This window comes from Barbus barbus (genome assembly GCF_936440315.1).
Source record: "Barbus barbus genome assembly, chromosome: 3".
Lineage (NCBI taxonomy): Eukaryota > Metazoa > Chordata > Actinopteri > Cypriniformes > Cyprinidae > Barbus > Barbus barbus.
This window is the reverse complement of record NC_136731.1, coordinates 18010285-18029975: the sequence shown is the minus strand read 5'-3', so window position 1 is coordinate 18029975 and position 19691 is coordinate 18010285. Positions and strand designations below refer to the sequence as shown.

General features: G+C 38.3%; 1 protein-coding gene across 1 annotated transcript; it reads left to right on the top strand.

Annotated features, from left to right (window-relative positions):
* The first annotated feature begins 7150 nt into the window (after positions 1-7150).
* On the top strand, positions 7151-17444 carry LOC306853130 (uncharacterized protein). Its single transcript, XM_079390329.1, has 4 exons — positions 7151-7413; positions 11710-12157; positions 12285-12683; positions 13125-17444. The coding sequence occupies exons 2-4, from the start codon at positions 11711-11713 to the stop codon at positions 17001-17003; spliced, it is 4725 nt and encodes a 1574-aa protein (XP_079246455.1). The 5' UTR covers positions 7151-7413; position 11710; the 3' UTR covers positions 17004-17444.
* The last annotated feature ends 2247 nt before the right edge of the window (positions 17445-19691 follow it).

Genomic DNA, 19691 nt, shown 5'->3' with positions numbered 1-19691 from the left:
TTATTGGTTGCAAAATACATTCATGAACAAAAGTATTATATTTATATATCAACATATAGGGCCTACTATAAAATTAAAAGACATTTCTTTTAAATGTATAGCACAGTAATGAGGCAGCAACATATGATGGATAAGACGAACAAGAAAGGCTATTAATAATCTGTAATTGTGCAAAAGTATTATGATACGAAAGGCTCCAACACGTATCCCGTGCGCTTGAAGTCCAGCGCGGTGTGCGCCGCATAGAAAAGTTCAAAGCACAAAGGGAAGAGACATTTATGCATAGTGTATTAAATCTGCGTTAGTTTATTGAGCCTTTTCTTTTAACAGTTTTAAATCTCAGTTACCGTGCTCGTGAAGAACAATTTATTGTGCTACTCCAGTGTTGTGATCTAACACGATAGAAAGGAACAATTTAGAAACAAAACAAAACTCCAGCAAGATAAAGTACTTTTATGCAAACCATTTATCTTTATTTACAGATCAAGTATAATATTAGGAACATTGAATCTTGGAGAGAGTTTCATCATCTTGACTGTCGTAACCGAACCCGAAACGCAGTTTGAAAGCTGAATGGAGGATGACAGACAGCCACAGCAGAGAGAAGAGTTTACATGTACTTTACTTAAATATTCATCTGTATCTGTACTACATTAAACTGTGGAACGGCTTCAGAACACTTGGAAAATAGTGCACAAAAACTTTATGGTGCTTTATGATGTTTTTGTGGCTTTCGTGGGGCTTAATAATAACAATAGTATACGCAGAATATCGGATCTGGATCGGTCTCGTCTGACCGACACCCGATCCGGCAGAAAATGCCAGTATCGGAGCCGATACCGATACCGATACAGAGTATCGGATCGGCGCACCCCGACATAAAACAGGCTATAATAATAACAATGTTGAAGTAGGAATGAATGAGTATTTGGACAAAAGGAAAGCCTATGGAGCACATAGATATCTGGAAGGAAATAGAGGAGGATATGGTAATAATGGACCTTACTGTTATACATCAACCAAGGCATATAAAACATAGGAGTGAAATGGTTGCTGGAAATAATGAAGTTAGAGATTAGGCACAATGGCAGACCTAATAACAGAGAAAAATATAAATGACAAAAAAAGTAGAGCAGCATACAGTGGAATTAATAGAAAATGGCATCTGGTCTAAAAGATATTTGGTCAAAGGTGACTAAAACCATATGGAAACAGGACTGTTTAATTTACTTTCAACATAAAAATTATTCACTGCATTTCATGTGGTGTAAGAACATAGCAGTTAGGCTTTTTATTTATTTATTACTTGGAATTTTTCAACATTTCCTTGTTTGTGCAGCCTTAACTTATTTGGTGAAAAGTCTGATAAGATTGTTTAAGTGTTATATATTTTTGACAGCCCACTGATTGTTTTATACTTGAAAACATTTAGTAAATGCTGTAATTCAATAAACACTCAAGAATACCCTCCTGTTCTGTCTTCATTGTACTGTACCAGTGTTTTTGTATTTCGTATATACTTAAGAGTTATGCTGCATCCCAATTAGTAGCCTAAAATAAATAGTAGCCTATTCGAAAATAGAATTATTAGTATGTCCCAAATCATAGCATGTTGAAAAGAGTATGCCAAACATTCCCAGATGGTCTACTACTTGAGATTAAAATTCGAAGTGCAGATTGATGCGCACTCTAACAGCTAATATTGCCCACAACACATTGCGCTGTGGACGAGGATTCGATTAGAACTACAAACACGCATAAAAAGTTTAAAAACTACAAACATGGTGGATGTGCACGACCGACAGACAGGTAGAAAAAGGGGTTTGAGTGATCTGCAGCATGTGTATGGTTATGATGAAGTAGTATGTCCCAAAGAGTGCCTATTCTGCTACATACTTAAAAAAAAAACAAAAAAAAAATACATACTTTTAGGGCATAGTATAAGTAGGTGAATTGGGACACAGCTAGGGTTGTAACTGTATGAGATTTTCACGGTATGATAATAGTCTCAGAAAATATCACGGTTTCACGGTATATAATAAAACAATAATTCTTATCAGTAACAATGACCCTTAAAAGAATAAAAACAAGTTATTTGAGTGAACAAATCCTTTATTGCAACAAACTTGAAATCATTTTAATGAAAGTAAGCCTCCCTTCTGAGGAAAAAAAACCAATTACAAAATAAAGCCATAAGCCTTATGTATATCTATATCACACTTTAACATTTTAATTAATGTTTTAAAATGTTATCAAATTAAAATTTAACAACACTTATTTTTTGGCAAAGTGCTGCACAACAGAGGTATTCTAAGTTAAAACATGGACAAACATGATATTCCTTAAAAATAATGTTTAAATAAATGAATTATTATAAAGAATATTATTATTATTGTCATAACTTAAGTACATTGTACAATGCTAAATTATTTCTGTCAGGACTTCAAGTTAAATTTTACTTTTATTTTGACGGGTTGTAGCAGACCTTTGAGTTTAGTGTATTTGACAATGGTTTTTCTCAAATAAAACTGGTTTTCTCTCAGAGCAGCTCTGCTGATGTTCATGTTTATGTAGACGCTGAAAACAACATTAGTGTCATGCATGCATACTTCAGTATGTAATAGATAAAACGGCGCCACTCCTATCTACTTTTGATTTATCCATCCATCAGATGTGTAAATATACCAATAATCCCAACCTCTGAGGTCTCATATACTTCATAAACTCATATTCAGACCCGATTAAAAAAAAAACTTTAACTCACGTTTGAAAGAGACAGAAGTGAATGTTTGGCTTGTCAAGGGTGGAGGGAGATCAGTTGTCACTTAAAACCATGCGCGTTTTAAGTGACAACCTCGTTAACGTTATACTGTAAATCCCATGTTCACGACTGCACCGGGATTCCCTCTGCATCACGGAAATTATACGGCCTTATAACTTGTTATAAATGCGACATACCTTTATCTGCACGGAGGGATGATGTCCGCGAATATGAGCGAACATGTTGGATGTATTGCCTGCTTTTGCAGCCACGTCTTTTGCAAATTGGATTCGTCCTCAAGGACAACCCCACGTTCGTGTTTTTTTTTTTTTTTTTTAATATCCAAAGTATTCCCATACTGCAAATTTTAACTTTTTTTCGGCGGGGCATGGAGATTAGATACAATACAGTCTCTGTTATTTCAGCAGAGTGAAGCAGCCGAAACAAATTGCATATGCGTGGGTGAGATTATTGTATATTTGTTTTCATAATTTTTTTTTTTAAACCGTAGATATGCAAATGGTTACGGTATGATAACCGTGTACGTTCAAACCGCGATAGACCGTCATACCGGTATATCGTTACAACCCTAGACGCAGCATTAGACATTGAGTTAGATTTCGTACCTGACATCAGACTGAATGAGTGGAATAAACTTAAAATCTTTTGAGTTGAGTTTGATCAACTAAACAACACTTAAAAATATAAGTGATTTTAACTCAATGTATGAGGCAATCGGTTTCTACAAATGGTTTGTAGCTTAACTTGTCAGGTTTTACAGAGAAAGAGGAAGCAAAGCTTAAAAGAATGATTCAAACAAATAGTCACTATTGCGAAAAGCAGAATAAACTTTATAATTACAGACATACAGCATTAAAAGGTCAGGCAAAATGGAAAAACATGAATTCCTGTTAGGTTGAAATGCAACAAGCTATTTGTTGAAGAAAACTGTGTAATTTGTGGATGCTTGGGAGAATATATATGGTGGTTTGGCTGGACAATTAATCGAAAAGTAATCCAAACTGTAATTCAGAACCTGAAACTGATGTAATTGTCCCATGTCAATAATTTAGTTTTTTTAAATCCTGTTAATACTTTCCCCATACTACTGTGTGTACACGGCACTAGATGAACACAGGAAGCGGAGCAAATATTGTGAGCTTTTGTTTACAGTAGCAAGTTGGCTTGGCAACTGCTGTATTTGACGGCAACATGGCAGAGGACGCAATTTGCACTTGATTAATTAAACAATTAAATAACAATTAAACCAGAAAAAAAAAGGAAAAGAAATTTTCTGGTCAGCTGTAACTGTTGCTAAATTTCTGATGGGAAATGGTGAAAGAGAACAAAGTGTCACCAAGAGTTGATTTTCCCAGGCGAGGTGAAAGTGACGAGAAAACATGAGATGCTAGTTTGGACAAACTGACGAAGAACATAGGCTGAACAGAATAACAGAAAAAGTTGGCAGGGTGTCAAATGTGTCTATAGATGTCTGGAAGAGGGAAAACACTCAGAAAGAGAAAAGTGCAAAGTCTACATAACAAAAACCTATTATGGAAGGAGACAGAATTTCTACAAGCACACAGACTGACCCTGATAGTCAAGGTAATCATGAATTTAACCACAGCATCGGAACCTGAAATACTCGCCTGTGTGATTGAAATGGAACTGGGTGGAGAATAAAGTGCAGGGTTATTCCTGAGTCAGACATGGCCGTTGAAAAATGGGATGGAGGGGAAAAACAACCGGTCAAGAAAAATTAAGAAATGGAAAGAAACATGTTTGCTTAAACCTGTATTAATGGTAATATTGGTAACAGTCATCGTAACCCTAGTTCCGATATGGCCTCTAGTTGAATTAGCTACCCAACTGATTACAGTGGACCAAGTTTACGTACATGAAGTCGCAAATTGTATTATAGTACACAGGGCCATCCTTTGGAATGCAAAAATGTGGCCCTAAAATGATATTAAGAGATACAGTCCTTAGGGAAGATGTATTGAGAGGGAAGATGTATCGAGTCCAAAAAAGGGAAAAATATGAAAGTGCATGAATGTTACTGAGAAAATAAAGATAACTACACAAGGTCAAGTTTAACAAAAAGACTAATGAGGTTTACATGCAAATGAGAATGAGAGAGTAATAAATGTGTTCGACTGAACCAGGAAAATGGCAAGAAAGGGGTGTTTTGGATATTGATATTGCCATTTTCCTGTTTCAATGTTATATTATTTTATTGATTTTAAATGAATGCCATATTATGCTTTAGCATAAAAATACTTGAATACTTGGGAAAGTACTTGCAACACTTCCTTCGTTTACTTTAAAGTGGACATAACACACAGTTTCTTTCAGTTTCTCATTGCTACTCCCTATAAGTTAATCCCTATAGAGAAGTATTGTCTTCTTCATATATCCAAAGAATCTTTAGTTTCATCAGATTTATTAAGGACAGATACAGCTGTACCTCTTCAAAAAACAGTAAAGCTCCTAGAGGCGTGCTGTGGGCGGAGCTAAAGATTCCCAAGCATGCAAAGCTTTTGCTTAACGATAGTTTTCAAGCTGTGACATTGACGTAAATAAAACAGGAACAAAAACTTCACTGACCCCCACAACTTCTGTAACCCGAAATAAAACTCATTGATGGGCGAGGTCCTGTTCTCGCTCTGGGGTGTGTCTCTCGAAAAGCAACTATGGTGGCAAGTTTCGTTATTACAAGTAGAATTCAACTGAACTTTCGACCATGGTTAGTTAATGATGCTTTCGGGAAACGCACCCATGATTGATGTGCATGCATTTTTTCATGCATATGGTGACCCATACTCGGAATTCGTGCTCTGCATTTAACCCATCCAACGTGCACACACACAGCAGTGAACACACACACACCGTGAACACACACCCGGAGCAGTGGGCAGCCATTTATGCTGCGGCGCCCGGGGAGCAGTTGGGGATTCGGTGTCTTGCTCAAGGGCACCTCAGTCTAATTGTTTTATTTTTATACCATCATTTACTCAAAAGTTGTTTTAAACCTGAATGAGTTTCTTTCTTCTGCGGAACATAAATGCTATTTTGAAGGTGGAAAACCAATCAGTTGCTGGTCCTCAGTGACTTCCATGGGATTTTTCTTTCCTGCTATCAAAGCCAATGTGGACCAGCAACTGTTTGGTTACCCTCATTCTTCAAAATATCTTATTTTGGGTTCAGCACAAGAAATTAATAGAGGTTTGGGACAACACGTGAGTGAGTAACTAATGACAGAAATGAACATTTAGGGTGAATTATCCCTTTAATGACAGTCGACAGCATGTTTAGTGTCCTGTCTCTTTAAGAGCTGCACGCATCTAATATACAGACACGCATCCGTTTCTCTCTTAACTATTTACTTTCATTTTAGAGATAACCAACTGAGTCTGTATGTAAACCTTGTGTGTTTTGACAGTATTAGCGCAAAAGATAAGTTAGCTGAGTAATCTGACGCTGTTAGACAGGCTTTTTAGTGCGCGCGCTTCAGGTGTATGCGCTCAGAAAAAGGGCACCTCAGACCAGCGCGCGAATTAAACATTTAACCAGCAAGGCTTGTGTGCAAATAATGTACTTTTGCGATCGCGAATAAGTGCAGTGTCCTGTCAGAGTAACTCTACTGCTGTATGTCGTGTTGTACAGTATATAGAGACGGAGGCGCCAGAACTGTATTTGATATAATGTGTGCTGTAGCACGATACTACGATATTTCTTCAAAAGCAGATCGTGGAGACATTTTTATCGTCCACGATCAAAAATCGTCATATCGCACACCCCTAGCGCTGGACATTCACTCCCCCCACCTACAATTCCTGCCGGTCCGAGACTCAAACCCGCAACCTTTGGATTACAAGTCCGACTCTCTAACCATTAGGCCACGACTTTATGCCGTAATACAGGGCCATACTCAGAAAAAAAAAACTTTCTGAAACTTATACGAACCCTGAAGCAGTGTCTTTGGTGAAGAAATAGTCAGTCATACGTCAAACTCGTTTTTTTGAGACTTTGGTCATGTTTAGCAAGAGAATCCAATTCTTTAGAAGTGGAAATAAGTTAGAATGCATGAAATAGCACTAGACACCGACTTTAAGATAGGATGAATAAGCAACAATTGTGAAAGTTAGGTTTCTGAGTATGATGCTCTGTAATCAACCACATGAGGGTAAGCAGTGGAGAGGAAAGCATGTTGAAACATCAGGCAGTGATGAGACAGATGAAAACTGCATCGAAGAAAAGGAAGCGTGCTGTATGATGACGCAAACGACAAAGGAATGACATCTGACCTTTTAGATGTCACATACATTGATATGTAAGTGGAGTTCCCAAAAAAATTGTATAAAAGGTCTGAGGAGTAAACCACTCTTCAGATGCTGCTTGCATTAAGCGCGAAGGACACCTGACACCTTATCGAGGGACGCCTTACAGCATCTCCAATATTGCGGTTCAGATTTTGATTATAGAACTCTTAGTTCAGCTGATTTTAAGTTTTATTTTTGCATTAACTGCTTTGTATTGCAACCAATAAATAACAATTAAATTGCCTCCCGCGAGACTTTACTTACAACAACAAACTGATCCTCAAGAAAGAACAACCACATCATTCCTGAAAGACTTCAAACTGTGAGCAGGTGAGTACTTCATGGCCGGGCTGGGCCATATGGCCAAAAAAATTATCACAATACATTTTTTCATATCAGTTTATACTGATAACTATTACAAAACATTTTTAGGCACATTTTTGCTCCTAAGTGAAAGTTGTAGAAACCAGACAGCTAATTGTGGTTTTAAACTACTCTTTATGGTCAGACCATGACAAACCACATGTTTTTGAATTCTTCACACTTTTCCAGTCATTTTTCCTAAACAAAATACAAAACAGAAAAATGTATTTCTTAGTTTTTGCATGTTCTAATAAGAGATATTGTTTCAAATCATTTGAGTTTTATTAAAATTACCCATTGTTGCATACATTTTTAGATCATGATAACCACAGTTAAAACCACAAAAATAGCACCTCAATACCATAGTAAAAATGTAACTACGGCGCTGTTTCATTCCGCGTGCGGCGCATAAATATTATATCTAATATTTACTCTTGTTATCGTTTTATAGAAGAGAATTATATAGCCTTACATCATGGTATCAAGCCCTGCTTAGGCTTGATTTGAGTATCCTTACCCTACCTGGGGTAAGGATATAGGGTTAACGGTGTAAGATAAAAGGACACACCAAATAACGCCTTTCAAAACAAACTCACATAAAACCAGCCCAATGCTGGCACGTGCGACTTCTTGACCACATTCTCAGTCATGTGACCCTGTAATTACATGGCAATGACACCGCACTGTTATTAATGTTGGGAATTTTTACATCATTTTTTTTTTAAATGCCTTAACGTTACTTGATAACTGGAGAAACAAAATAGGAGAGTGAACGACCGCCTTTACAACCACTGCGACATATTTACAGCCTATTCTCCACAGCTACTATTTAGTATTATTATCAGGTAAACAAACACAAATATATATGTTGGTACATTAATCACTACGATCTACGGGAATCAGTGAAATATGAAAATGAGACGTTCATAAACAGAGCTGCAGTTATTTGCATGCTACCGTTAGCTAGCCTAATCACCAATGACCTTCTTTAACTGTGTAAATATACCAATAATCCCAACCTCTGAGGTCTCATATACTTCATAAACTCATATTCAGACCTGATTTAAAAAAAAAAACCTTTAACTCACGTTTGAAAGAGACAGAAGTGAATGTTTGGCTTGTCAAGGGTGGAGGGAGATCAGTCTTCAGTGCGGGGTCGATTAAAGCCGCTCCGGAAGAAGATGTAAGTGACTAGACTAGAACGTTACTTCCGGTGTTATTGGAAAAAGTGCTTTTATTTATTTATTTATTTTTAATTAGTTTGTTACTAGGGCTGTGGCTCAAGAACCGAGAGCTGTTGATCTAGTGGTACTTTAAGTATGTTTTTTTGTTTGGTTTTTAGAATACTTTCAAAATGCATTTTATGTACTTAAACTATGTAAAATAATTTAATGTAAAATAAACTATGAACCTCTGTTATGAAAATAGCAATTATTGACATAAAGACAAGCACGCACAGATAGATGCATGATGAGGACATGTGGTCAGCCTGAATGAGTCACAGTTAAACATTGTCTGATAACAAAAAGCACCTTCCTCACGTGAGACACACACTCACTTGCTCAGTACCTTCTTTGTTCAGCCTGCAACAGACACTCGCACATGACAAAAATCATCACCACACAGTACATCACATGACATTTTTTTAGGAGTCCATGTCTACTCTTCATCCTTCTTCCACTTTTAGTGAGATAATGACACTTCAATGTCGTTTACAGGAAACCTGATTACAGAGAGCACAAGGAACCCAAATGTCCAGATTATATTAGCATCATATACTATGATATCCTAAAACTGATGAATGAGTTTATAAGCAATACTGAGCTAATTTAACTTCAAGACTAAATTCACAGTACAAGGAAATGATTCACATGTTGCGTGTCTTTCTGAATGAATAAGGTGAATGCAGAAAGAACATGATGTTTGTGGGACATTAGAGTATTAATCTCGCTGTTTCTGTTTCTGAATGAGAGAACAAGCTGTTATTAAACACACGTTATTAGCGCATACTAGTAAGCAGCTTGCACACAGACAATCTAGAAAGCTCAATTTATATAGACTTGGCTCTATAATAAGGAGCTTCTGTAGGCGTTAATGTTCAGAATAAAACTGTAGTATCAAAAATGGTGTACAGTTGTAGAAACTATAAATGAGACTGACCATGTACTCTTTAAGTGGACGGGGCAGTCGTGGCCTAATGGATAGAGAGTTGGACTTGTAACCTGAAGGTCGAGTCTCAGGTCCGGCAGGGATTGTTGGTGAGGGGGGAGTGAATAACCAACACTCTCTCCACCCTCAATACCACGATTGAGGTGAGACCCTTGAGCAAGGCACCAAACCCCCAACTGCTCCCCGGGCGCCACAGCAATGGCTGCCCACTGCTCCGGGTGTGTGTTCACTACTGTGTGTACACTTGGATGGGTTAAATGCAGAGCACAAATTCAGAGTATGGGTCACCATACTTGGCCACACACCACTTTCCCTTCCCCCTTTCCTTTAACTGCATATAAAGAAAAGGAATGTCAGTGTGACAATCTGTCCTGTTTTACAGCCCACTTCTGTTGGGAGATAGGAAATTAAATTTCTTAATTGGAATCACTAGGTTCAGATTACAGCCCTCCTCTTGCTTGTTCACTGCAACAAAAGCTTGTTGCACTCTAGTTCTCATTGCATTGACAAATCGACATATACTTTGGGAGTCTTTGCTGCCTTGAGGTGAGTTGAATGTTTCTATATTGTTTTCATGTTTCTGCTCTGACATTAAATTATACAAGTTTGTTGACAAACCTTAAATAATTTTACGTTAAAAATAAGAAAAATTTAAGAAATCACAGTTTGCATACATAAGCAAATTGCATGGGATAAAAATCAAGTAATAAAAAAGTAACTGAATTTATTTTTGAACCCAACTTTAACCCACTAGCCATGTGCATTGTTTGGACTCTATATATATATACATACACATATACACACACACACACACACACATGTACATATATATATATATATATATATATATATATACATACTTTCATTATTAATTCTGAACATTTCAAAATCAAAACAGATACAGCCAATTGTGTGTTAAATCAATAAATTAATGTTCGTGGAAGGCTATTTGATTTGACCTCTTATGGTCAACTGATCATGAATTTACTTATTTCTTTAAATATTTCCCAAAAATATAGCTGCTTTTACATTTGCATTACATTCTCCTTGTAGCTTACTTGCAAATGTACAACTTAATTGTTTTCAGGTTCAGTGGTATTTATTTATTTATTTGGTACAGCCACAAAACATTTAACAAAATAAAAATACATACATTCAAAAATTCATACGAATATGCTGGCTTCATTTGTGATTGAAAAAAATTAACAAATACTGAAAAATTTTATTCATGCATTAGAATGTCAGATCTGTACGTAAAAATTGTTTGCTAGAAAATATATCTTTAACCAAACAAGAAAGATGGTTTGTTGGTCTTAGCTGATTTAAGTTGGTTGCACAGCATGGTCAGAGCTTAAAGATTGTTTAAGCTCTTTTAAGCAGGACAATGCAGTATTTTGCAGTCAATTACTATTATAAGAATATTGTGTTAGGCAAAGGCAAATTTGTCTAAAAATAATGAATTTACTTGTAATTGTACTTACTTTGGTGTTGCTCCTATTTAATGTGAATGAATTCAGTATGATCAATGACATCACATGATCAAGGTCAACTAGTTTCAACTACAGTGAACTTCTATGTCACCAGGGAGCATAAATGGAAAAAAAAGAAAGACAGCATTACGAGAGTTACAAAAAGAGACACAGCGTGATTAAATCAGGCAAAATCAAATTATTCAACTAGGGACATGCAGCATGAGACATATTCCCATGACAGCGGACTATACAAACAGCATGGTATACTCATTATGGCCACAAGGTCAAAAAGTAATTCAGAGTATGTGCACCTTTGGAATGTGTAAAGGTTGTCAAATCATGGTGTACATTAATAATGCTCATTCTTTGTATGCCTTTGAAATATGCTTGTAGAGTCAAACTACATTTCCAAGCCACACTGAGACTTTTGTGCTGGAAATAAGCCACTACTATTGACCCACATAATTAAATTATTGAATTGCACATGACAAAAAAGTTATGTGTCACATGTACCCTGAGAAAAAGCAATGTGTGTAATCATTCAAACATGGACTTAAATTTAAATCACGACACAACTGTATCATGTGGTCTAAAGTTTTATGTTCCGTCCTCTACTCTACAGGATGGCGCTACCTGATTATCCTATTCCAGAACTGGATGTTACGCTCCAGGAGGCTAGCCGCGTGCTTCAGCTCACCTTAAATCCTGAACAATACCAACGCTATAAAACTGCCCTTCTTCAGCAGAAAGATGCACTCCAGGAAGTCCAAGAACAGCTGAAGAAACATGCATCTGGACGTGAGAACTGGGTGACTGAGGAATTCAAAAAGCGGCTGCTCTCCTGCTACGATCCCCTGCCTAATTCCACTGCTGTTCCTTCTGTCCTGCCCTCCTCTAAGCTGAAGGGGGAGTTTGCACAGATAGAGCGGGCTACAGCCCTGCTTTGGGCAGCTGCTAAGCTGTACAGTGAACCACAGCTGGTAGAAGGGGATATACCAACTGAGCGAACACAACAGTCGCAGGTTTTTGCTGCTAGTCGCCTACCAGGCAAGAGTCAGGATGAGCTAAAGGTAAAGCTTTGGTTCCATTATTTTTTTTTACATCTAACTTTGAATTTTAAGATTCTTTAGCAAAGTAATTTTTTTAGAAATGCTGACTCAATCTTAATGACATGATTTCTTGGCCTTAATGTTCCAGACATACCAAGACAGCCTTCATGCCATATTGACCTGTCCAGGGGGTATATTTCCGATTCAAATTTTACGGCAACCAAGTTCAGGAGAATCTCTTTCTCCTTTACCTCTCAATGACATCTATGCCCAACTGGTGCATGCAATGAGTCACCCAGCAGCAGCTCCTGAACAAGACCCATCCACTATTTGTGGTCTGTCTTCTCTTCATCGCCAAGCCTGGCATTCTGTGAGAATGGAAATCTTAAATGCAGGGGGAGAAGCAGCAGTTTCTCTTGAAATGATGGAGAGTGCCATTCTGGCTGTTTCCCTGGACGACAACCCAGCACCGGCTGATCTTGCAAATATGCTCAATGCTGTCCGGCTAGGAGAGAAAGATGGCAGATGTTTCAGATACTATGATAAGGTATGTAAAAGAAAATTAGGATGCTTATAATTACCACTTTATAATTAATATAGCGTAGCAGGAAGCTTATGTTCTAGTCAGAGTTTTGCAAGATTCAGAATTGAAAAATTGAAGAATTCAGTCCTATAAACCATCAAACTGTAAAGCTTTTTTTTTTTTAAATAAAAAAATGATATTAATTACTTTGCATTTCAAAATATTGTAACTCTAATTCTTACATTCAAATTTTGCAACATGTTTGCAAACTAAAATTCCATTGAAATTCAAAAACTAAACTGGAATTCATAGGCATTCTCAATTTGGTTCGGAATGATGCACAAAGTGTAATGATTTCTTTAGCATGAAATTATTATTAACGCTAAATCAAACTCAGCTGTCTGTAATGTTTAGATATGAATGGCAGAATGACATGACATGACTATTTACCATCTTCATCAACAGGTGGTGAACTTGGTGGTTTTTAAAAATGGCCAAGCAGGCATGTTGTTCGAGCATAGTGCCCTGGATGGAATGGTAGCTGGACTTGTCGTTGAACGTCTGTGGCAGCTCTCAGAATCTGAAAACAGAGAAAAGATAAACACCCAAACCAATGGTTTAGCTCCACCCTCAAACACTGATTCCCTTCATCCTAAACCTCTGAAAATGCCACTGGACGGCATAACTATGCCTAATCAGTCTCTTTCTAGCCTTCAACAAGATAGCCAGTCTGTCATGACTTTTGAAGTTTCATCTTACCCAGATGTCTTCACCACCTTAAGGGGCCATAGAGGTTTATATGATGCATGGATTAATTTCACTTTGCAGCTATCCTTGAGGCAAACACTTGGGGATGCAGCTACTCGCCTCATCATGGTGACACCTACTCACATGCGTCACTTCAAACATGGCCGCTGTGATCCCACATACTCCACAACTGTGAGATCTCACCAGCTCGTTACAGCACTGGCATCCTGCATTGGCCCAGACAAGGTTCCCCGGTACACAAATGAGCTTTTCCGGCTCTTTCACCTTGCCTTTTTAGAGCACAAAAACCTCATTAAAGCCACAAAACTTGGCCTTGGTGTGGGGCCTCATCTGGCAGCCTTGCGCAAATCTATGTCTCAAGATAACCCACTCAAAAACTTTCTTGTCCCTTTTGGATGCCCTTCAATTTACTTGACTGGATCAGATCTGATGGAGGGAGTTGAATGTGCTGTAGGTAACGTTTATGCTACAGACCAACTGGCAGTCACATATCTAGGCAGGAAGGACAAAGTACGTCTAGTGCTGAATGGGAAGGGTACTTTCGCCAACATCCTGGGAAATCTCAAAGAAAGACTTGAGCTCAATCTAAAACTAGTAATGCTTCTGGCACTAAGGTATGCCATTGCTGGGCAGATGGGAGCCATTGAATGTCTCCTTCAAGACAATGAAGAAAAACTAGTGAATGAATCTTCAGTGGAGGATGCAGTCAAAGCAGTAGAGCAGAAAGGACACAGCAAAACCATGAAGCCAGATTTCACTTTAGTGATTCATGGCGGGGCAGGAGAGGAAATGATGTTGAATGAAAGGGTGATTGGAACCATTGAATTTGCCCTTCAAACAGCTCTAACTCTTGCAGCACAAGTGCTTATTCAGGGGGGCAGTAGTCTGGATGCAGTACAAAGAAGTGTCGCTGCATTGGAGGACTGTTTCTTGTTTAATGCTGGCAAAGGATCAGTATATAACAGAGATGGGGAGCATGAAATGGAAGCCACCATTGTGGATGGACATGGAAAGAACTCTGGATCCGTGGCTTGCCTGCGAAGAGTTAAAAACCCAATAAAAGCAGCTCGATGTGTTATGGAAAAGAGTGTGCACTCATTACTGATTGGAAAAGGTGCAGAAGAGTTTCTAGACAGTCTTAGAGAGAAAGAAACTACACTGAAATCAGAGTACTTTGACACTGACATAAGATACAAGGAGTTGCTTATGAAGTCAGGTGACGGCAAGAATAACCATCCTCAAACCGTAGGTGCAGTTGCACTGGATAAGTGGGGCAAGTTAGCAGCAGCCACATCTACCGGAGGTTTAGTTGGCAAGTGGAAAGGCAGAGTTGGTGACACTGCTATAGTGGGGGCAGGAATATATGCTGATGAGAAACTTGCTGTGACATGCTCTGGTGATGGTGATGCTTTCTTACGACAATCAGTTGCTCACAAAGTAGCCAGCTTATACAACCTCAAAGGTTACAGTCTCAGACAGGCTTGTCGGGAAGTTATCCATAATGATCTGGAGGAAAAGTGTGCAGGAATTATTGCTGTGAACAATCAAGGTGAGGCCGTTATTGAAACCAATGCTGGGGTCATGTTTGTTGGTTCAATGGTCAACGGCATTCCTCGAACTGAAGTTTTGAGACCTATGAAAGGGTTTTCAAATGTGATTTGGGAGACTGATGAACTTGTAGCTCACCTACAGCCTAATCCTTTGACCCCAGGAGCCACTATTCTCACTCGAAAAACCATTAATGGACCTAGAAGCATCTTTCAGTTAGTGTTATCTGACTATGCAGCAATGATGGAGGGGGCACGGACTGTTGCCAACCTACTTTGCGAGAAACTTGGTGTGCATCGCTGTGCCCTTGTGTCCATGCCAGAATTCGACAAGCCAGCTTACATCAAAGTCTTGCCTCTGCATGGCCTAGAACCAAACTGGAAGCCTCAGCTCGCTGAGGAAATGGAGTTCAATCCTTATGACACTGGATACTGTAGCTCCAAAAGTGGTCCACGATGTGAAGATATACATCTTGACGAGGTGCAGGCAAAGATTCGCTCACGACTCCCAACACCCAATGCCCCTTCTTGCTTTGACTTCCATGGGGATCCCTCTGATGGTGGCCTTTTCCCTCGCATTATACGTGGTGAAGAGCAACAGTGGCGTGTCTGGGAAGACAAGGAACATGTAGCCGTCCTTACTCCTTTTCCAAATACACCAGGCTTTACAGTTCTAGTGCCAAGAAAACCTCTTACCAGTGACATCTTCCGTCTGAACGAGAGTGACTATACAGCCCTAATTGTGGCCACACAAAAGGTTGCTCGCCTTTTGCAAGAAGGAATGAATGCCCATGGTGTAGCTCTCATATTTGAAGGCTTTGAAATTGATTATGCCCATGCCAAACTGATCCCATTAGTTCCTCAGCCTAATGCCCTAAAACTCCCATCTGTGGCTTCTCAGTTCTGCCCAACTTATGCAGGATATGTTACATCAGCAGATGGCCCCCCAGCTAGCAAAGAGGACCTTACAGAGATCCATAGCAAGATCACAAAGACTACTCCACCTCAGTCCTGGAAAGACCCCCAAACTCACGCTGCATCAGCCATTAGGAGCAAATGGTATCGCAATCTCTTTCAAATCCAAAACACCCTGTTTCACAGCACAGTAGAGTACTTCAACAAGAAATGCAAGTATGCTTATGCACTGACACCTATCACAACTGACACAATCTCCTCTCCAATGGGTCTGGGGTCCGATTCTGAACCTGTGTTTGTCAACATGCTGGGCCAAGATGTATATCTGGCGGACTCTATGCAGTTTGTTTTAGAGTACTTCATGAGGTTTCATGATGGTCTTCCTGGGGCTTACTACGTGTCTCCCAGTTTCAGAGGGGAAGATCCTGATGCTACACATCTCAACCAGTTCTACCACGTGGAATGTGAGCTCCTGGGCGACATGAATGTTGCCATTAGTATAGCTGAAGGCTACGTTGCACATTTGACTCAGGCAATGCTAAAGCAACATTCCAGCATTATCTTAAACACAGCTGGCACACTATCTCATGCCCAAGAACTACTGAAGAACTTAGAAAAACCCCTTCCAAGAGTAACCTTGGATCAAGCCATTCACATTATGCCTTCCTCTGATTGCCTTGAATGGGTTCAGGAGGGACAGCCACAGTTTGGCAGGAAGTTAACTCGAAAGGGGGAAAAAGTTCTAATTGAAAAGTATGGAGGTGCTGTTTGGCTGACAGAAATGGACCATCTTGGTGTACCCTTCTACCAAGCATATGTTGAAGGTTCGGGCAGGAGCAAAGCCAAGGCAGCTGACCTTCTCTTGGGGTTAGGAGAGACAGTAGGGCTTGGGGAACGTCATTCTACACCTGAAATGGTACGAGAGGCCTTACAGCACCATGCTGTACCAGAGGACTCATACAAATGGTACATCAACATGCGTCAAGTCATCCCTCTTCTTACTAGTGGATGGGGTATGGGCACAGAGAGATACCTATGCTGGCTTCTGCAGCACAGTGATGTCAGGGATATGCAAATCATACCCAGACTGAAAGCCAAAAAGTTCATGCCTTAAATGGTATATACTTTCCCTCAAATGTTATATCTTCTACAAACACAGGATACTAAGTAATTATATGTATAGCCATAGGTTATAGCTTGATATATAAAGCATATAATAAATGGTAAATATACTCTCAAGAATTATAGCAAAAATAAGGATATGACATTTTGAAATGAAAGTAATGTTGTAACTACATTACATTTCAGATTGCTAAATGTTAAATTTTCTGAGAACAGAACATTTTATGTTTTTGAGCTGGGCTTGATTGACAGTTTGATTTATATAAGCGCTGTGATTCTTTATCATTTTATCTTTTTCTCTTTCCTTGTTTTGTTTAACACTTTCTTAAAATATCATATGGATGCATTACAAACTGGCTTGCTGATTTATAAAAAATGATTACAAAACTCTTTTATAACATTGTTTCAAAGTATAATAATAAAATCCATATAAATTACCATTTGTGTCTTTTGATTGTTTTATCATTAAACACTGAACTCATTAAACTCAATGTTCCCAAAAATAAAAAGAAGCTTGTCATGGCCTTAATAAAATATGTGCTAAATTCAATTCTTGTCATGTAGCTGGTCAAATATTTTAAATAAAATATTTTAACTTTCCAAAGGTGAACAAGAGAGCACATTAAACAAATAGTAATTACATAGATGGTTAATTATGCTGACACCATAACAGAATGAAAAACACTAAACAGATAATGATCAAGATCAATGGGCAACAGATATGCGCCTCTGTCACAATAACTATTCAGGCTAAAACAGGATTAGAGCTGTGCTAAAATCTTCATTACAGACTATGTAATTTTATTCTCATGACCAACCACAAAGCTGCATACCTTGTGACAACCTACTAAAAAAGTCTCACTAACTGACAACACTCAGATAAATAAAACAGTGTCTCTTTCTCCAACTTACACAAGTCACATAGGGGCAGTGTGTATAACCAATAAACCAAAAATTTCGGTCTCACTTTATATTAGGTGGCCTTATGTACTTACATCTAAATTAATAATTTGATACAATGTACTTATTGTGTACATACATGTTTTTACATGTACTTATATTTTAAAAAATACCTGCATGTAAATACATCTGTAATTAATTTCTGTAATTACATTTATATTTACACTGTTGACCTATCCCTTACACCTTAACCCAGCCACCTACCCATGCCACCAAACCTGTCCCTAACCTTACCCGTATCCCACATCAGCAGCAGCAAAAGTGTTTTGCAATACAATACGAACACAGTAAGTACATTGTACTTATTTTTATGTAAATACATAGAAGTTAAGACCATCTGATATAAAGTGGGAACAAAATTTCTGCTTCCAGATTATGCTGACAGCTAAACTGAGATGAATCAAATGAATGAATCAGATGGCTTTTGGAAAAGCTAAATCACATTATATGTCATATATTCATTACAATGCAGACACTGTTCATTGGTTTCAGAAACCTTGCACTATTTTCACCCATTAAAACATCACTTGCATGAATCATGCTCAATTATTTCCAACATTGACTATGTTTTTCTCATGTATGTCTTATGCATTTCTACACTGTTTAGGCTATTTATGTTGGAATGGAGTAAATAGTCCCATCCAATCATGTAGCCTCTGTAATCTGTCAAAAAACGCTTACAAACCTCGTTCTATGTAATCATATCATATTAAGTGCTTCTTCTTTACTAAATAGCATTGCAATCTATAAGGCATCAGAAACACCTTCACTGGTATCCACATATAATGTAAATACTGCTGCAAAGCCATGGAATTCACAGTTTTGTACTAAAATAGATCCCAAAAGACAAAACAGGGGGCACCCGGATTTGAACCGGGGACCTCTTGATCTGCAGTCAAATGCTCTACCACTGAGCTATACCCCCTCGCGGTACAAGAGAAGATTTCTGCACAATATATTGGCATTGTTTTATGTCGTACCTAGAATATAGACAAAGATGATTGCAAATCTTAATTTAAATAAAGTAAGAAATAGTTTATTGGCATTTCCCCTTTCCCAGTGCACAAAATATCACACCAACGTAATATGTGACCCTTTGATTCGTTGAAACCTCGACTATACCGCTGAGCGCCAGAGAGAGTATGGAGCGAATTTTGTGCCAATATTTATCAAACAAATCCAGTGTTTTGCAAATAAACACAATCTGCTTTGCAAAGAAAAACTCGACTTTCAAACAAACGCAAAGTGATTTTCAAATACAAAACTCTATTTGAGAGAACATACAGAGGTATGGACAAATATATGTATTGTGTGTTGCAACTGTGAGACTCATTTGCCTTTTTATGAGGAAACTTGGCTTGATTTTATCACAAATGCGACAGGCTGATTTTCTCACACGAGTGCGGGCAGATTTTCTCACATGTGCAATTGAGCAACTTTCTTTTCCAAAACAGCAGATGGCGCTGTTGGTCAATTTACGCTAGTCTCCCGAGACCTGAAACACCTCTTTACCTTTTCAGACCAATATGAGTGGGGAACAGGTGAGTTTCTGTCTTACTAGATCTATAATTAACCATTTAGATGTGTTCACAAAGCGACCCTACTACAGTGTCAGTGAAATTCACAACAAGTGCTGTAAAGTTGTTAACATGATTGATTAGTTCAAAAATCAGAGGTGACCTGGCTAAACATTTAACTAGGCTGTCTTTCCCTATAAAAA